The 19,563-nt window shown below is 36.4% G+C and overlaps 2 protein-coding genes across 3 annotated transcripts in view; both read left to right on the top strand.

The window, feature by feature from the left end:
- The first annotated feature begins 2,967 nt into the window (after positions 1–2,967).
- On the top strand, positions 2,968–7,284 carry LOC125659220 (uncharacterized). Its single transcript, XM_048890825.2, has 4 exons — positions 2,968–3,200; positions 3,306–3,542; positions 5,023–5,102; positions 5,320–7,284. Exons 1-4 carry the CDS (start codon positions 3,149–3,151, stop codon positions 5,362–5,364), a joined length of 414 nt encoding a protein of 137 aa, XP_048746782.1. The 5' UTR covers positions 2,968–3,148; the 3' UTR covers positions 5,365–7,284.
- A 6,430-nt stretch (positions 7,285–13,714) lies between these two features.
- The window catches only part of LOC125667861 (uncharacterized), a 29,392-nt gene continuing 23,543 nt past the window's right edge, over positions 13,715–19,563 (top strand). The window contains exon 1 of one of the 2 annotated variants that reach the window (XM_056148493.1): positions 13,715–13,812. In XM_056148493.1, coding sequence (XP_056004468.1) covers positions 13,775–13,812 — 38 coding nt within the window. In that variant the 5' untranslated portion in view covers positions 13,715–13,774. The remainder of the gene's footprint in view (positions 13,813–19,563) is intronic. The other variant, XM_056148494.1, reaches the window with a different exon arrangement.

Genomic DNA, 19,563 nt, shown 5'->3' with positions numbered 1-19,563 from the left:
CCATTGACTGGGATATTAAATGTGTCTAAAACTGAAGCATGATTTTGAAGAACTTCATCTTCTGAAAGGGCAGTTGGATGTATCGCTTTATTTCCCACATCTATGCACACCATAATGGAAATAGTAAATGAATATCCGTGAAGAGAGTGCATTAAAGTAAACGTAGAAAAATAATGCATTCTGTTATTCCACACCAAATATAGTAGACATACCTCCATTAATTTATATTTCTTGGCAATGCAGTCGCGCAGCTTATTAAGGCTTCTTGAGAATAATCTCAGTTCTGTACAGAATTGTGCCTCTTTGTACTTCATACTATATGATATCAAAACCAAAAACTACGTCATGCCAAAGAGTTGTATAATTGTATCGATGGAAAATATCATGAAACGTTTTAACTACTACTGCTATTAAATGCTAAGCTGTATATGTGTAAATCGGCTTGTTAAATGAATGAAAGGTGAAGATAACGATCAGTGATAACATGCACTCCTATACGTTATACAAAATAGAGATTTGGACGAACACGGACCCTGGAAACACCAGAGGTAAGATCAGGTGCCTAGGAGTAAGTAAGCATTCCCTGTCGACCGGTCAAACCCACCTTCAGCCCTATTTCTTGATCAGGTAAACGGAGTTATTCGTAGTCAAAATAAGTGTACTAAGAACGGGCTAACAATCGGTATGAAACACATCAGACAGCATTTGACCCAATGATAGGTTGTATTGGCAAACTAGATCGTTATAAAGACCATAGAATTTGCGAAAGGCTGACTTTAAACGAGACTGTTGAAACCCTTGGACCATCAACTTGTTTTTCAGTAGACTTCCTCGATTTAAAATCTGATCCTACTCAGAACAGGCTCTTGTGTATTGAATCATTTGAGAGATATAAATACTCTATGCAAGTGATAATGGAATATTGCTTCGTAAATATGGAAAGTTGATGGAGAAGTTAGACTCATCCCGTTTGTCATAAATTTGAGTTGTTGGTCTGCCGTTAATATCTATTTTGATTAAAAATATCTAAGTATGAAGCAGAAGCGGTCGACACTGTGCTGTCTTTTATTTTGAGTTGAATGGGATACATCGAATCGACATATGAATGGAAATGATTTTTGTTAATAGATAAAACGTCATCTATATTTCTAAATGTCGAATTGAAGGCCTCAGCAAAAGATGCTTTCATCTTACATAGAAGTGTTTGAATAAATTCTGCTTCCTAAGAAGATGAAAAAGGTCAGCTAACAAAGGAGCAAAATTCATGCCCACGGAAATTCCAACAGACTGTTGGAAGACCTGATCACGAATGACTACGACGATATTGTCAATGAGGAACTATTACCAATATTGTATAAGTTTCCAATTTTCACGATATTGTGACCTTGAAATCACCCCTTATGTGCCTAAAGATTTGAAAAAAGAGTTAACAACGTCTTGGTGGAGGTGGAAGATGAGGATCTTCGTAAAAGCACGAAAGGAAACACGTATTTCTGAGAATCTTGCTGGAAAAAGGTACGATTTATTTCGATACCGTTATCACAATGTTCGCCATTTTTGGTCAAATATTAGCGATGATAAAGATGATATATGAGTTGTGAGATTGATCACTGTTCGTTATCTTCACCTTGCATATCCCAGCATTTCAAAATCTGACTACTGGTACGCTTTACCTCTCTATTTACTTTCTACTTCGATGCTAACACACCTTTCGTTTGCGGAAAAGCGATTTATTGCAAAAATAAAACTTTAAATATTGGGTCACTTGACTGATACGATCATGTGACAATAAGCAGGGGTTCCTTTCCGGAATATCGAATACGTGTATTCTTACTTTTGTCTAACTAGATCATTTGCCTAGCGACCTATTTAGTATTTTGACATAATGAGAGTATTTTTGCACAACTAGGTATTATCATTAATATCAAAGTAAAATCAAATGATCGTATATCTTCATATAGCACCAAATCGTGGAAATCATTTTACGGACCTTCTGACATTAATATTGCTTGTGTAATCCTCAAACCATGTCAAAACTATTATTCTGCCCGACCCCCACCTTATCTCTGGTGTTGGAAATCTTCTGAAGTTCTTGGAAGGTGTGGTTACATGGCAAATATTGAATTTTTCCCTATCTCAACATAGAAAAGAGACCAAAAGGTAGAAAGCTTGGTTGACCTTTGCTGCGTTGATAAAGCTCATGATGGGAAAAGCCTCTGTGCGACCACATGGTTAACAATTATCAAAGTTGAATTACAAAATAGAGCTGTAGTTTCGTACACTTTCTTTTGAATTTTGAGCGTTTCAAAACAGAGAATAGTTTCTGTAGTGTGTAGACAAAGTGTCTTCACGACAATCTCTCTCCACCTGGTCGGCGAACAGTTCCGTTGATAGGTCATATCTATAATGGAAATTGACGTACATGCAATACCTGTTATTGGTAGCACATTTAATATGTAAAAAATCTGTCATCTTTTCATTATCTTTCAAGAAACCGGAAATTCATAGGCCTAGGTTCCCGTGGGGATCCGGGTTAGAATAGGTCCTTAGTACCCCCTTGTTTGTCGTAAGAGGCGACTAAATGGGGGGGGGGGTCCTTTGGATGAGACAGCAAAAAAAAAACGAGGTCCCGTGTCACAGCAGGTGTGACACGATAAAGATCCCTCCCTGCCTTATGGCCATAAGCGCCGAGCATAGGCCTAAATTTTGCAGCCCTTCACCGGCAGTGGTGACGTCTCCATATGAGTGAAATATTCTCTAGAGGGACGTTAAACAATATTCAATCAATCAATCATAGGTTAGGAAATCGTAACCTTTAGGTGTGTATAAATGTTGGAGGAAAAAGGTGTTCCGACAGTAACTTGTAACCCTCCTATTTACTGCAAAGGTTGAAATTAGCTTCAGGCATTGCATGTTTGTACATGAAAGTTTCTATTAATGAGGAAAACCTTTCAAATAATTTTGAAATAGGATAATGTTCTTTCATAAATTTCAGTAGTTAACCTTCATATGACCTTTTCTAATGTAGCTTATCAAAGATAATGACAGTTAAAGGGACAATTATAGAGAAGCAATGTACACTGTGGCTCTATATAATGAATAAATTCTTCGTTTTCCCCCGTCAAGTGTAGTTAATATTGCAGAAAATATGAAATTTTTGTGGATTATTTCTTTGCTTTGCTCATTCTTCCTTTTTCCAGGTTCGTTTATTTGTCGTCACTGTTATACTTTTCTTTCTATTTTTTATTTTTGCGTTTTATTTCTTTTTGTTTTAATACATTTTCTTGTTTATTTTTTTTGTGTAGGATCTCTTGGACACAAGTATTTTACATTGGTCAACAATTCACCCGGAACGTTTTACATTGGAACACAGAGAGAGGTATTAAAAAGTGGTGTTACAACTAACCAAGTTCAAGTTGTAGGTTCCCCGGTACTTCAACAGCTACGCCAGAACCAGTTTAGCTTTGACATGGAGTTGTGTGACGGAGTCGCCATAAGTACGGGATCATTTGTTGTTGCAGACGAAATATCCCCTAAATCAGGTAACCTACATGTCTATAGAGGCAGCCCATCTATGATTGAGAGAGAGAGAGAGAGAGAGAGAGAGAGAGAGAGAGAGAGAGAGAGTGTGTGTGTGTGTGTGTGTATTCATGAAAAGGTTGCAAATTATTTTCTAAATTTTTTGTTAAAATGATCAAGTACTACAGATATAATTACGTTTTGTTCCCTTTTTCATGGAAGATAATTTCATAAAGGACGGATAACTCTGGATTTTCCACCAAACTACATAATAAAAAGCAAAAGAATCTTATGTCAGTTATATCTTATGTTCAAGTGATATATGAACAAATTTGTCATTTTCATGACCTATATTAAAAATGATTATTCCCATAGGGCGTTTCAGGGTGAATCACTTATTTTCAATATTGCATGATTCTTATTTGGTGAAGATGCTAAGCTGTATAAGTGTAAATCTGCTTGTCAAATGAATGAAAGTTGAATATAACGGAGAGTAATCAATCTAATAACTCCTATAAGGAATGCAAAATTAAAAGTTGGTCAAACACGGACTCCTGGATATACCAGGGTGGGATCAGGTGCTTAGGAGGAGTAAGCATCCCCTGTCGACCGGTCACATCCGCCGTGAGTCCTATATCTTGATCAGGTAAACGGAGTAATCCGTAGCCAAACTCCGTGTACCAAGAACGGCCTAACAATCGGCATGAAACACGTCAGACAGCATTTGACCCAATGATAGATTGTATTGGCAAACTAGATCCTTATAACGACCATAGAATTTGTGAAATGCTGATTTTAAACGAGACTGCTGAAACCCCTGCACCATCAACTTATTTGTCAGTAGTATGCTTCGATTTAAAAACTGACCATACGCAGCACAAGCTCTTGTGTATCGAATCATTTGAGAGATGTAAACACCATATGCAGGTGATAGTGGAATATTGCTACATAACTATGGGAAGTTGACGATGGAGAAGTTGAAGTCATCCCGTTTGTCATATAGTTTGCCGTTAATATCTACTTTCAATAAGATATCTAAGTATGAAGCAGGAGTGGGCGATTCTGTAGTGTCTTTTATTTCGAGTTCACAGGGATATATTGAATTGACATATATAGTTAATAGATAATACATCGTCGATATATCTAAATGTCACAATCTAATGTGAGAAGGATAGGTGGAAATGCAAGTATTGATTCGTGTGAAACCCTTTTGAAAAATATTGAACGTATATCCAAATGCCACTTGTATGCCATTCTTCCTATCAGCCATTTTACTGTCTTGAGCTCATTGGGATAATCCATATATTGTGAGTCTAATTTTTAAAATTGAAAAATCGTGTCGTATTAATATGTATGATGAGCGTGATAACTCGGGGCTGTTTGATTATCTAGTTACCCGATAATTTGAATAATAAGAATGTCCGTGAATTTGAATTCCAACAATATGATGTGTTTGTAGACTGCTTGCTAGTATGTACATGTCTCTTCATACCTTTTAAATAGGAGTCATGTTGCAGTGTTTTAAAAGACCAGAAAATGCATTTCACCTGGTGGAGATTGTCGCAATCATGACAACAAACAGGGTACGTTTTCTGGGATTAGAAAATCATGAAAATGCATGAAATTTCGAGACACAACAGAAGACCTATAACTATTGAGATAGAGCAAGAAAATTCATTATCTTGAATATCTATTCTAGCTTTCTAGTATTCGAAAGTGACGAAAATTAACCTGTAAAGTTATTTCTGTATCTTATTCAAACATGTTAAGAATGTTCGTGTTACCTTCCATTTACTTCAGATTTACGAGCAGCTGTTTAAGAACAAAGTATCGATGTCGTCATAAACCCTTCCCTGGGAACACTCTTCACTGTAGGCTGGTGACTCTTCAGACACCGAACATGGATCTAGGAATTACAGCGATAAAACGTTCCTCACATTGTACATTTTCATCAATATTCTGTGTTTTTTGTTTAACAGTGCTTTACAAATGATAAATCTGTGAAAAATTATTTTTCGTTCAATTTCATAAATATCACTAACAATAGAGAATAATGTCACTTATCCCCTAATATTTGTTAGCATAGTCAATGTATATGACCGAGTAAATTGTTCATGTACAATGTATCGTGTTTGTATGCTGCTTAACATTCCCATTTTACTTAGAGACGCCAAGGTACAGTTACCATTTTTTTCTTTAATAATTCTTTGCTGCGTTCAATATGTATCCTCATTTATAAACCCATGCTTATGTCACAAAGAGGCTTGCTTTTTAAAGAAATTTATTTGGAGCATAAATATCGATTCTTTATAATTATCATTTCACAACATACATGTACATGAAAAATATATACACTGTATAAATAAAAAATAATGGACTGGGATCAATCTCATTAATTTCTATAAATGATACAAATTTGAGAACAGAACCAAAAGAGAACCCGGAGTTGGAACCAGGTGCCGGGGAAAAGTAAGCATAGCCTCTTCACGGGTTACACCCGAAGTCAGCCCTCTCTCTTGATCAGGTAAACGGGGTAATCTGTAGTCAAAATCAATCTGTAAACAACGGTATAAAATTTGTATAGATACCAGGCATAACCACTCCCATTATTTACATAGATTTACATCACATAACATTAACATAACTACAATAATACAAATGACCTATAAGTGAGGATAACGAATAATGAACAATCTCAGAAACCCTGTAAAGAATACGTAATTAAGAGTAGGTCAAACACGGACAACTGGGCACATTAGATGTGGGATCAGGTAACTAGTAGAGTAAGGAACCCCAGTTTACTGGTCACCCTGTATCTTGATCAGACAAACGAAAAATGGATATGTAAAGGACGACTTAACAATTTGTATCAAACGCGTCAGACAACAATCGACCCAATGAAAGGCTGCATTTGCAAATTAGATCATAATAACGACCGGAAAATTTGCGGAAAGCTTACTTTAAACGAAACTGTTGATACCCCTGTAACATCAACTTGTTTGTCAGTAACCTGCCTCGGTTTACAAATTGACCACATGTAGAACATATTCTTGCGCATCAAATCAGTTCAGAAACATAAGCACCATAAGCAGGTGAAAATGGAACATTGCTGAAAGGCGAAGATACGAGTAACGAATAAGTGATCAATCTGATAAATCCTACAAGGAATACAAAATAAAGAGTTGGGCAAACATGGATCCCTGTACACATCATAGGTGGGATCAGGTGCCTAAGAAGAGTAAGCATCCCCTGTCGACCGGTCACACCCAACGGGAGCCTTATGTCTTGATGAAGTACACGGAGTAATCCATAGTCAAAATCAGTGTGCCAAGAACGATCTAACAATCGGTATGTAACACCTCAAGCAGCATTTGACCAAATGATAGATTATATGGGCAGACTAGATCGTTATAACGTCCATAGAATTTGCGAAATGTTGAAACCTTTGTAACATCAACTTATTTGTCAGTAGCCTGTCTCGATTTAAAACCTGATTATACACAGAACAAGATCTTGCGTATCGAATCATTTGAGAGATATAAACACCCATCTATTTTGTATTGCTTATAGGAGTTATGAGATTGATCACTGTTCGTTATCTTCACCTTGCATATAAACACCATATGCAGGTGATAATGGAATATTGGTACATAAATATAGGAAGTTGACGGTCGAGAAGCTGAAATCATTTCGTTTGTCATAAAGCTGAGTTGTTAGTTTACCGTTAATATCCATTTTCAATAAAATATCGAAGTATGAAGCAGATGTGAGCGACTCCGTTGTGTCTTTTATTTCGAGTTCACTGGGATATATCGAATCGACATGAAAATGAAAATTGTTAATAGATAAAACGCCGTCGATATGTCTAAATGTAGAGTTGAACGCCACAGCGAGAGATTTTTTCTTCACATGTAGAAGCTTTTGAATAAACTCTGCTTCATAAGAATATTAAAACAGGTCAGCTAATAAAGGAACACAATTTGTGTCCATGGGAATTCCAACAGACTGTTGGAAGACCTGATCACGAAAGACTACGGAGAATATCAATGTCAATGAGGAACTCCAGCATATTTTTTTTCAACTTCAGAGTACTTATATGTGGAATCAGAGTGGTGTTTAACAAAGTAAGTTTTTGAATGACTGATAACTAGATATGAATATTTCCTTTTTCCAGTTTTGTTTAAGAAGCAAATTTTTATAATATTTAAAGTGTAGTCTTTGATTTGTCGTGAGGAATGGTTGTGTAGAGTGTTGAAAAGTCATACGTTCTAATGTTGTTGATTCGAGAAAGGTTTTGCGATTTAAAGTTTACATAACTTCTGGCATATGTTGTGGCACAGTACGTTTAAAGTTTTTCTTTCATAGGTATTAATATTTTCGTGAGATAGGGGCTTTGTAGAACATTTACTCGATCCAGCAATGTATCTTTCTTTGTAAGAGTTTTTGTGAAGTTTATGAATCCAGTGTAGATAAAGTAATTTATATTAATCTATCCCATTGATTGGGATATTAGATGCGTCTAAAACTGAAGCTACAAAAATATGGTAAGTTGACGACGAAGAAGCTGAAGTCATTCCGTTTGTCATTGAGTTCCTAGTTTGCCGTTAAAATCAATGTCCAATAAAATATTAAAATATGAAGAAGGTATGGAATGGCCTTTGGTGTCTTCTTCTTTCGAGTTTACGCCTGGTCTGCTTACAGTTACACTTAGTTCCTGGACACACACAGTACCGGGACACAGAATCTTAGATAGTTCAGGACATATTGTATAGTTCAGAATATTATTAAAAATAGGTCCAACTTCCAGGTAAATGCCATAAGATCACACACCATGGAATCACATGAAAGGTTTTTCTATAAATTAAGAATGTATATACAAAATATAAAAGCTTTAGCTTATATAGTGCAAGAGAGTTTTAATGATTTTTCCTAAATATATCAGCATACAAAACTTTGATCCCCTATTGTGACCCCATCCTAACCCCCGGGGACCATAATTTGAACAAACTTGAATCTATTTTATGTAAGGATGATTTCATGTAAATTACCACTTTTCTGACCGAGTGGTTCTTGAGACAATTGTTAAAAGTTTTCCCAATATATCTAATTGTAAACTTTGGTCCCCTATTATGGCCCCACTCTAACCCCGGACAAGTTTTCAAGTTTTCTGGTTCTTGAGAAGATTTTAAAACATTATCCCTATATATTCGCATGTAAAATTTTGATTCCCTATTGTGACCCAACCCTACGTATAGGGGCCATAATTTTAGTAAACTTGAATCTGCACTACATGTATGTCAGAAAGCTTTGGTGTAAATTTAAATTTTCTGGCCAACTGCTTCTTGCGAGATTTTCAAATGACCCCATTCAATTTTGTATTTTTTTTTATTACCTCCCCTTTTCAGGAGTCTGCCCCTTGATTTAAACAAACTTGAAATCCCTTTACCAAAGATACTTTGTGTCAAGTTTGGTTGAAATTGGCCTGACAGTTCGGAAGAGGAAGTTGGAAATGTAAAAAAAAGTTTACTGACAGACAGACGGAGAGACGGACGCCGGACAAAAAGTGTTCAGAAAAATCTCACTTGAGCTTTCAGGTGGGCTAAAAAGGGAGAAGCTCTCTAGTTCTACATATAGATTGAGAACAAAATGGATAAGAAGCCCCTGTGGTTCTACGTTCTTGCATTAGTAATGTAGTATAAATATATTCATCTTCTTGATAAAATTATCTGGACTGGCTGATTTGTTGCTCAAATATCGAGTTGACTCGAAAATGTTGTCAAACCATTGTGGTATATTAAAACAATAAAATCTATATTTATTCATGACAATGGAAAATAAGTATTTTTGTTGAATAGAAGAAAATATATCGTCACCTATTCATCTGTTCGCAGCTAGAAATAAACTTTTCTTGTCATCTTTACGACGAATAAAATTGTACGCAATACATGTAGTCATCATAAAATAATCGTGTGTAAGCCAGATATTTTTAAAATTCAATTTTACGGATTTTGATAATTTACTATTGTTATGATTAAATTTTGGAATGAACAGGCCCATAACATTTCCATAGATACTAACTCATTATATAACGAGATAATTAACTCGTTATAACGAGATAATTATAACTCGTTATAATGAGATAATTATAACTCGCTATAACGAGATAATCAACTCGTTATAACGAAATAATTATAACTCGTTATAATGAGATAATTATAACTCGTTATAACGAGATAATCAACTCGTTATAACGAAATAATTATAACTCGTTATAATGAGATAATTATAACTCGCTATAACGAGATAATCAACTCGTTATAACGAAATAATTATAACTCGTTATAATGAGATAATTATAACTCGTTATAACGAGATAATCAACTCGTTATAACGAAATAATTATAACTCGTTATAATGAGATAATTATAACTCGTTATAACGAGATAATCAACTCGTTATAACTAAATAATTATAACTCGTTATAATGAGATAATTATAACTCGTTATAACGAGATAATCAACTCGTTATAACGAAATAATTATAACTCGTTATAATGAGATAATTATAACTCGCTATAACGAGATAATCAACTCGTTATAACGAAATAATTATAACTCGTTATAATGAGATAATTATAACTCGTTATAACGAGAAAATCAACTCGTTATAACGAGATAGTAATTCGTTGTGACGAGATAGTTAACTCGTTATAACGAGATAATTGACTAGTTATAACGAAATACTAACTCGTTATAACGATATATTAACTTGTTATAGCGGGATATGATGAACTCGGTTATAACGAATTAAGATATCTTTTACTCTTTCAAAATGAGCCCATCCGACTTTCGTAAAAATAAAATAAGGGCAACAAAACTATTTTTCTGGAAAATATTGTGTAAATGTATAAAGGGTGTCACTCTTACAAATCAAGCAGAAGGAATAGTTTTAAACTCGACCAGAGTTGAAATGAAGTGAGCCTTTTCTGATCGAAATACACAAAGCAATTCTAGGAAAAGGGGATGTAAATCTGCACAAAGCAATTCTGAATAAAGTGATTCAAATATGCACAATGATATTCTGGGCAAATGGATGCAAATCTACACAAAGCAATTCTGGGCAAAGGGATGCAAATCTGTGTTTATGAAGAACTACACCTCTCTAATGGAGGGGGGAAAATGATTCAAACTGAAGAAACCGTCTATGCAAATTTACACCCTTTAGTTTGGGGCAGTGGAATTTGTCTTTAGTATACTGAGCATTAATTAACATTTTGAATTCTAATTATATACATTCATTAATGAATCTTGTAGATTAAAAAAATATCACTTGTCCAAACTTTGTATGCAATTTTAGCAAATTTCTTTGCACAATATTTATTTGTTAAAAAGAATATGTACCAATTAGTTGTCAGAGGCGAAGCCGAACCGTCTTTGGACTTCAACAAACCGACAAAAGTCTGCAGACAGTCAACAACAATTCTAAAAACTGTTTTGTTTTTGCGAGGACCAGAATAAGCGGAAATTTCTACAGCGGAACGTTAAACAATATACAATCAATCCAATGGCAGGGGGTCACTTTAGGAAATTCCAAATGAGAGGATTGTATATTCCCTAAATTAAAATCAATGCTTGGGAAACGTCATATTATGGTATGTAGGTAACTGAAATCTGTTCGCTCTTTCCTCTAAGTAAGCAGGGGAATTTTATTTAAAATCGGCACTGTGCACAAACATGAACAAATAACATGAGCTCTACAGAGCTCTTAACCCTTATCACAGACAAACTAAAATACAAAATATCACAAAGGTAAGCATGCAGAAACACATATACATATTTACACTCATACTGTATAAATATGCAATTTAAGAAGTTAAGACAAAAGCATTTACCTATACAATTTAAGCACTAAATTTATACCACAGCAATAAGAATTGTTAAGAAGCACTATACTGTTAGAATTATATAAAAGGAAAAACATAATAATGAAAGAAATAATAATAAATAGCAGTTTACAATAACTAAGTTACAAAGTATACCAAAAAAAAAAAAAAAAAAAAAAAAAAAAAAAACCCGAAAAAAAAGGTTAATAAAGATGAAATAAAGATAAAATCTTTCAAAATGTTTTGGTTGGTAGTACATAATGCAGATGAAAGGCAGCAAAAGCATAAACTGAAAAAGCAAACTAAAACAGTGAATTGAAAAATGATATATATTCATTCAGTCATGCACCTCCCCATTGTGTCCTCGACAGGAGCTGCATCTGCAGTCCCCCCCCCCCCCCCCCAAGTGTCTATGAATGTTCTAAATTGATCGATGGTGGATAAATCTCCTATACATAGTTAGGTAAGGAGTTCTACCGTGTGGCAGCTGTATAGCTGAATGACTGTTTACCAAACTTAGTAGTTCTTGGCCTTGTTAGTTCCAAAGTCTTTTGGTATCTGAAATTGTATTTTGAACTTCCCAGCTGGACCAAGTCTTGTAGGATTTAAAAACTTAAAGGGCCATGACTCTTGTGATCTCATACGCCTGGTTTTCAGTGAGGGAAGATTTGATTCATGCAAATTGACTAAATAAGTAATTCTCTACAAGGATGAGACTTTACAAAGCAAAGGTCCCGTGTCTCAAAGAACCATCACAAATTGATTAATGATCATATATGGTATATGTCAATCAATTTTCTTCAGAGAGAAGTTTGGGAATTCATTTTAGGTGATGCGGAATTTCATTTCTAACAATACCACACATTCGATCTCCATCTTTGTGCTAAATTCTAACCATCTCAAGCGAATGTGATTATGTGTCAAATAAAAGTATTGCCTGCAGTTTTTCAATATTACCTCACTACAACCAATGGTTGGTTGGTGTAGAATAGTTTCCTCCATTTCTTGGAGTACCGTTAATCTGTATGTACTGTAGAATGGTCCACGGTAAGTAAAAAGAGCCAGGAGCACCTTGTTTTAGGACCTTATCAGGGGCGGATACAGGAACTGCGGTTACGGGAGGCGCCACTTTATGAGGCAAGGGGTCTGGGGGCCGCCTTGAGGTTCCCAGTGGATCCAGGGCAAAACCCTGGTGGGGGCCAGGGGGCGAAGCCCCCGAAAGTCCCTGGATTTTATAGGGCTTTCAGGGGCGGATCCAGGAATTGTGTTTACGGGGGGCGCCACTTTATGAGGCAGTGGGTGCAAGACGAAGCGCCCCCCCCCCCCCCTCCGGGGTTTTGGGAAAAATTAAGTTCTTCCAATAAAGTAATTCAAGAAATCAAAGGATTTTGTCAATTATTTCTCCGGGACTGGAAGAAATCATTGCTTCTTTTATCGTTAAGTACATTTTCCAAACAAGATACCGCGATTTACCTTAAATTTGAAAATTTTAGGGGGTGGGGCGCCGGCTGCGCCCCCCCCTCTAAATCCGCCACTGGCTTGAAATATGTCTCCTATTTAGTCATATGTATCATTTTCTATCATTTTTAATAAGGTGAAATTAATAAAATGACGCAAATTTTGAGGGGTTTTGGAAAAAATTAAGTTCTCCCATTAAAGTAATTTAAGAAATCAAAAGATTTTGTCATTTATTTCTCCAGGAGTTGAAGAATTAAATTATTGCTTCTTTTATCGGTTAGTACATTTTTCTGAACAAGACACAACGATTTACCTTAAATATGAAAATTTTAGGGGGGGGGGGGGACCGGCTGCGCCCCTTTAAATCTGCCACTGCTTATAATAATAAAATTTAAATTGGTGTACTGTATCTGGGTTAAGAAAAGAAAAAAAAGAAAAGAAAAAAAAAGGGAGTTATTAAAATACAACGATCATAAAGAGGAGGAGATATTGAAAGCATATTTACAATGTGGGTCTATATATATAAGGGGGATAAAACTAGAGAGAAAAAGTTATAGATAGAGGAAAGGTGTCTAGGATAGATGTAGGAAGGGATGTTTAAACCTTACAGTGGCGGATCTAAAGGGTTAGGCTGTGGATATTATACTCCCTCCAGTTGAAAACTTTAACAAAACCTATCATTTTCTGTTATTTGGGAAATTTGAACCCCCTTTGGTACCATTATTCTAATGTAAGTTCCCTCCTTGAATTTGGGGTTCATGAAAATGAAAATTAATGAGGGAAACAGCATTAATCACAGAACGACTATCTTGAGCGAGACTTAACTACATCTAAACGCAACACAAAAGAGTTCCGACTTTTGTAAATAAACAAACATTGGCTACAACGTGACTTACACAATCAGTTTCATAACTATGAATCTGGGGTTATTTTTGGGTAGAAGCATCAGTGGGTATGTATGTAGATGTAGGCAACACAATCAGTTTCATAACTATGAATCTGGGGTTATAACTGAATCTGGGGTTATTATTAGGTAGAAGCTTCAGTGGGTATGTATGTAGATGTTGGCAACCTTCCACGACTATTCTTGTCAAAAGTCAATGTTCGTAATGTAGGAACTTGTTAGGTAATGACAGCTAGCTGACACCCTAAATACTAAGTATTATTTAAACAAATTAAAAAAACCTTACCTTGTCAGCTTGTAATACTACCCCTTTCTATTAATTTCATTGCTGTAGGTGTTGTTCATGATAATTATACAAACATGTACATTTTTACTGACACCCGGGTGGATGGAATGAGAAAAGGGAAGGGGTTTCAATGAAAGATAAATATTTTAGCCTACATTTCGTACAGTACTATGTATGTTCTCGATTAAACAGCATTGTGACGAATACACAAGTTGCATTTTGAGATGAATTTGAAAGGGTATACACAAAAGAAAAACAAGAAAGAAAGAAAATCCCAACAAATTAAACAAGTTTATTAATAGAATATGTTGTAGTGGTCAGCGGGATTTGATCGCTGGTGGCCAGAAAGCTGAATTAGTAGAGCATCTTATTAGAGATTCAGGGGGCCTGGGTTCGAATCCCGGTCTGGTCCATTGCATTTTCTCCCTTCCTGTTACATTTGGTGTCGTAGACCAGACCCTGGAACTGACAGGTGAAAATACCTGCCAGGGGATAAAGATCCTGGGTTAATGTCTTCAGGTGTGAAGATATTTAAGGAGAGAGGAATGTAGTGGTCAGTCGGGTTCGAAGGCTGATGACCAGATAGCTCAGTTGGTAGAGCACCTGACTAGAGATTCAAGGGGCCGGGTTCAAATCCCGGTCTGGTCTGTTGCATCACAGGTATCTGAAAAAAACTATATCTATATATATATAAATACATTTACAATATATTTATATAAATAGATATAGTTGGTTTTTTTCTTTCTTCTTTTATATATCCAGATACCTGTGGATGATTTTCTCCCTTCCTGTTACAATGTCTATAGTTTTTAGCTCACCTGAGCTGAAAGCTCAAGTGAGCTTTTCTGATCGCTTTTTGTCCGTCGTATGTCTGTCTGTTTGTTAAACTTTTCACATTTTCGACTTCTTCTCCAGAACCACTGGGCCAATTTCAACCAAACATGGCCAAAAGCATCCTTGGGTGAAGGGCTTTCAAGTTTGTTCAAATGAAGGGCCATATCCCATTTAAAGGGGAGATAATCACAAAAATGCCAAAATAGGGTGGGGTCATTTAAAAATCTTCTTCTCAAGAACCACTGGGCCAGAAGAGCTGAAATTTACCTGAAAGCTTCCTGACATATTGCAGATTCAAGTTTGTTCAAATCATGGCCCCCGGTGGTAGGATGGGGCCACAAGGGGGGATCAAAATTTTACATACAAATATATAGGAAAAATCTTTAAAAATCTTCTTCTCAAGAACCACTGAGCCAGAAAAGCTGATTTTTACATGAAAGCTTCCTAACATAATGCAGATTCAAGTTTGTTCAAATCATGGGCCCCGGGGGTTGGATGGGGCCACAATAGGGGATCAAAGTTTTACATACAAATATATAGGAAAAATCTTTAAAAATCTTCTTCTCAAGAACCACTGAGCCAGAAAAGCTGATTTTTACATGAAAACTTTCTGACATAGTGCAGATTCAAGTTTGTTCAAGTCATGGCTCCCGGGGATAGGATGGGGCCCCAAGGGGGGATCAAAGTTTTGCACACAAATATATAGGGAAAAACTTTTAAAATCTTCTTCTCAAGAACCACTAAGCCAGAAAAGCTGAGATTTACAGGAAAGCTTCCTGACATAATGCAGATTCAAGTTTGTTCAAATCATGGGCCCCGGGGGTTGGATGGGGCCACAATAGGGGATCAAAGTTTTACATACAAATATATAGAAAAAATCTTTAAAAATCTTCTTCTCAAAAACCACTGAGCCAGAAAAGCTGATTTTTACATGAAAACTTTCTGACATAGTGCAGATTCAAGTTTGTTTAAATCATGGCCCCCGGGGGTAGGATGGGGCCACAAGGGGGGATCAAAGTTTTACATACAAATATATAGGAAAAAACTTTAAAAATCTTCTTCTCAAGAACCTTACTTACTTACTTACTGGATACTGTTAGTGATTGTTATCACATAAGTGCCGCTATGGTATCCCTCCATGTCACATGGTCTTTGGCTATATTTTCGGCCTCCTGATATGTTAGGCCCGCAGTTGTAAAGTTTCTTGCCAGCGTGTCTCACCATCTCTGCCGTTGTCGTCCTTGTTTTCGTCTGCCTCTGGCCGATGTAGGGTCCCATTTGTACATTCGCTTAGGGAATCTTTCATCTCCCATCCTCGACATGTGACCAAACCATCTCAGCCGATTCCTCATGAGTAGTGTTGAGGCATATGGTTGATCTGTGAGCTCTCGAATGTCACTGTTGTGCCTTCGTTCCCACCATTTGGTTTTCAGAATAATTCTAAGGCATCTGGAATCGAAGGCGTCTAGTTGTTGCTCATGTTTCCTGGTTGTGGCCCATGTCTCAGATGCATACAGCAATGTTGGAATGACAACTGCTCTATATATTCTCATTTTTATTTTGAGGCTGATCTTTGCTCTCCAAGTGTTGCGCAAGTTCTTAAAAGCATTGGCGGCTTTTCCTATACGAATGTTCAGCTCAGTATCGATGGAATTAATCTGTTGTTGATTTTTCTTCGTCTGGTTCTATCAGAGCCACATCATCAGCAAAGTCGAGGTCTGATAGTTTCCAACCATCCTCGATTCCCCTGAGTGTACGAACACGCTTCTTCATCTGCAATCCATGACTGTCACAGGACTTTCTTAATACCCAGTCTATGAGAATGCCAAACAGTAGGGGAGACCAAACACAACCTTGCCTCACCCCAGTCTCGACAAAAAATCAGTCGGAAAATTCGCCTCCTACTTTCACTCTAGCCTGAGATCCATTATAGGTGTTTCTGATAATGTTTATGATCTTGTCTGGGATGCCGTATTCTTTCATTATTCTCCATAAGGATGGTCTATGTACGCTGTCAAAAGCTGCTTTAAAGTCGACAAAAGTAGAGACTGCTGGTATTTGAAACTCCAGGCATTTTCCGATCAGTATTCTCAGACAAAATATTTGGTCAATACAACCTCTCGATCTCCTAAATCCTGCTTGATTCTCTCGTAGTCTTTTATCAACAGCATCTTTTATCCTGTTCAATACAATCCAGGCAAAGGCTTTTCCTGCCACAGACAATAGTGCAATGCCCCTGTAGTTCTTACAGTCTTTGATGTCACCTTTTTTAAAGAGAATACAAAGTTCACTCTTTTTCCAGTCCAAAGGCACCTGCTATTCTTGCCAGATCTTAAACAAGAGTGAATGGAACCTGGCTCTGGTGGGTTGACCTCCACATTTTATCAGTTCTGCTGTAACACTGTCTGTACCAGCTGACTTGTTGTTCTTCAGTTTGTTGATTGCCTTATCTACTTCCTCCTCTGATGGTTCACTTGTATCTATATCTAGTTGTTCCCATAGCTGTTGACTTGGATGGTACCTTCGTGCTGGGGCTGGTCTGTTTAGGAGCTCACAAAAGTGTTTTCTCCATCTGTCTTTCACTTGATCTTTGTCAGTCAGTATGTTTCCTTCCTTGCTTTTTACAGACATGGGCTGTGGTGTTGATTTCCCATTCATCTTTTTCACAATTTGAAATACCTTTCTTTGATTTTTCATACCAGATGCTACCTCTAACTCACTAGCACATTTGTCAAACCAATTCTGTTTGTCTTTCTTTGCACTTTTTTTTAAAAGAGCATCAAGCTTTCTGTATTCCTCTGAGCTTCGCCTAGTTCCAGTTGAATCCTTCCTTGCTTTTGCCGTTCGTCTCTTTTCCACCAATTCTTCTGTTTGAACACTAATCCATTCTTTTCTTTTATGCCTAATCCTACCAATGGTGTTTTCTGCAGCATGTAGAATTCCATTTTTGATGTTATCCCAGTCTTCTTCTATCTCAAGCTGTTGACTGTTCTCCTCTATCAGATGTTTCTTCACTTCTTGTTGGTATCTTTCTTTCATTATCCGGTCGTTAAGCTTGTAAGTGGCAAACTTTCCTTTTGCACCCCTTGATTTAGGTTTTGCCAGTTTCATGGTGATAGTAGAAATTAGTAGCTCATGGTCGTCGAAGATATCAGCACCCCTGTAGGTTCTACAGTCTGTCATGGAGCGTTTCCATCTACTATTGATGATGATATGATCAAGCTGTGCTCTTGTTCTTGATACTGTATTGCTAGTCCACGTATACTTATGAATTTCCTTGTGCTGAAAGATGGTGCCAGCAATTACTAAACCATGGGTACTACATGTGTCAAGGAGTCTCTGAAGAACCACTAAGCCAGAAAAGCTGAGATTTACAGCTTCCTGACATAGTGCAGATTCAAGTTTGTTCAAATCATGGGCCCCGGGGGTTGGATAGGGCCACAATAGGGGATCAAAGTTTTACATACAAATATATAGGAAAAATCTTCTTCTCAAGAACCACTGAGCCAGAAAAGCTGATTTTTACAAGAAAACTTTCTGACATAGTGCAGATTCAAGTTTCTTCAAATCATGGCCCCCGGGGGTAGGATGGGGCCACAAGGGGGATCAAAGTTTTACATACAAATATATAGTTAAAATCTTTTTCTCAATAACCACGGAGTCAGAAAAGCTGATATTTACAAGAAAACTTTCTGACATAGTGCAGATTCAAGTTTGTTCAAATCATGGCCCCCGGGGTGCAGGAAGGGGCCACAAGTGTGGGGGGGGGGGGGTCAAAGTTTTACATACAAATATAGGAAAAAGCTTTAAAAATCTTCTTCTCAAGAACCATTGGGCCAAAGAAGTTGACATTTACATGAAAGCTTTCTGACATAGTGTAAATTCAAGTTTACAAAGGGTAGTTTGGGCCATAATAGGGACTAAGGTTTTACATGCAAATATATATGGAAAGTCTTCAGATATGGACCAAGGTGACTCAGGTGAGTGATGTGGCCTATGGGCCTCTTGTTACTATTTAAATTTTTTTTTACTATTTTTTCAATGTATTGCTTATAATTCATTGATATCAAGAATAGAATTTATTGATGGGAATAAATACAAAAGAATATTTGATATAAATATTTTGAATTCTTGATATCAGGATTTCATATAGAGGTGAAAGTTGCAGGTTCTTCTGATATGACCTTAAAAACTGAGATTCTGTATTACAGCAAAGTTTGACAAGATAATGAACCCTCACTGCAAAAGTTATGACCTTCATATATAGATTTAGAGTGACCCTTCACCCAGAGCTGGTGATTGAGGTCTCAATAAGAGTTAATATTTTTCTAAGGGACATGAAACAAATAAACAAACAAAATTCAGTTGTCTTAATATGTATTGGTTAAACTCATATTCTGGAGATCCTTACAATTGTTTTCTTCTGTTTTTGGTTAAATCATCAACATTCAATCCAGAAATCCTTGTCAACATTCACACCAGGAATCTAATTTTGTAATGTTTAAACTGTCAACATTCACACCAGGAATCTAATTTTGTAATGTTTAAACTGTCAATATTCAGACCAGGAATCTTAATTTTGTAATGTTTAAACTGTCAACATTCTGACAAGGAATCTTAATTTTGTAATGTTTAAACTGTCAACATTCTGACCAGGAATCTTAATTTTGTACTGTTTA

This window comes from Ostrea edulis, chromosome 9 (genome assembly GCF_947568905.1).
Source record: "Ostrea edulis chromosome 9, xbOstEdul1.1, whole genome shotgun sequence".
NCBI classification, from domain to species: Eukaryota; Metazoa; Mollusca; class Bivalvia; order Ostreida; family Ostreidae; genus Ostrea; species Ostrea edulis.
This window is presented reverse-complemented; position numbering and strand designations above follow the sequence as displayed.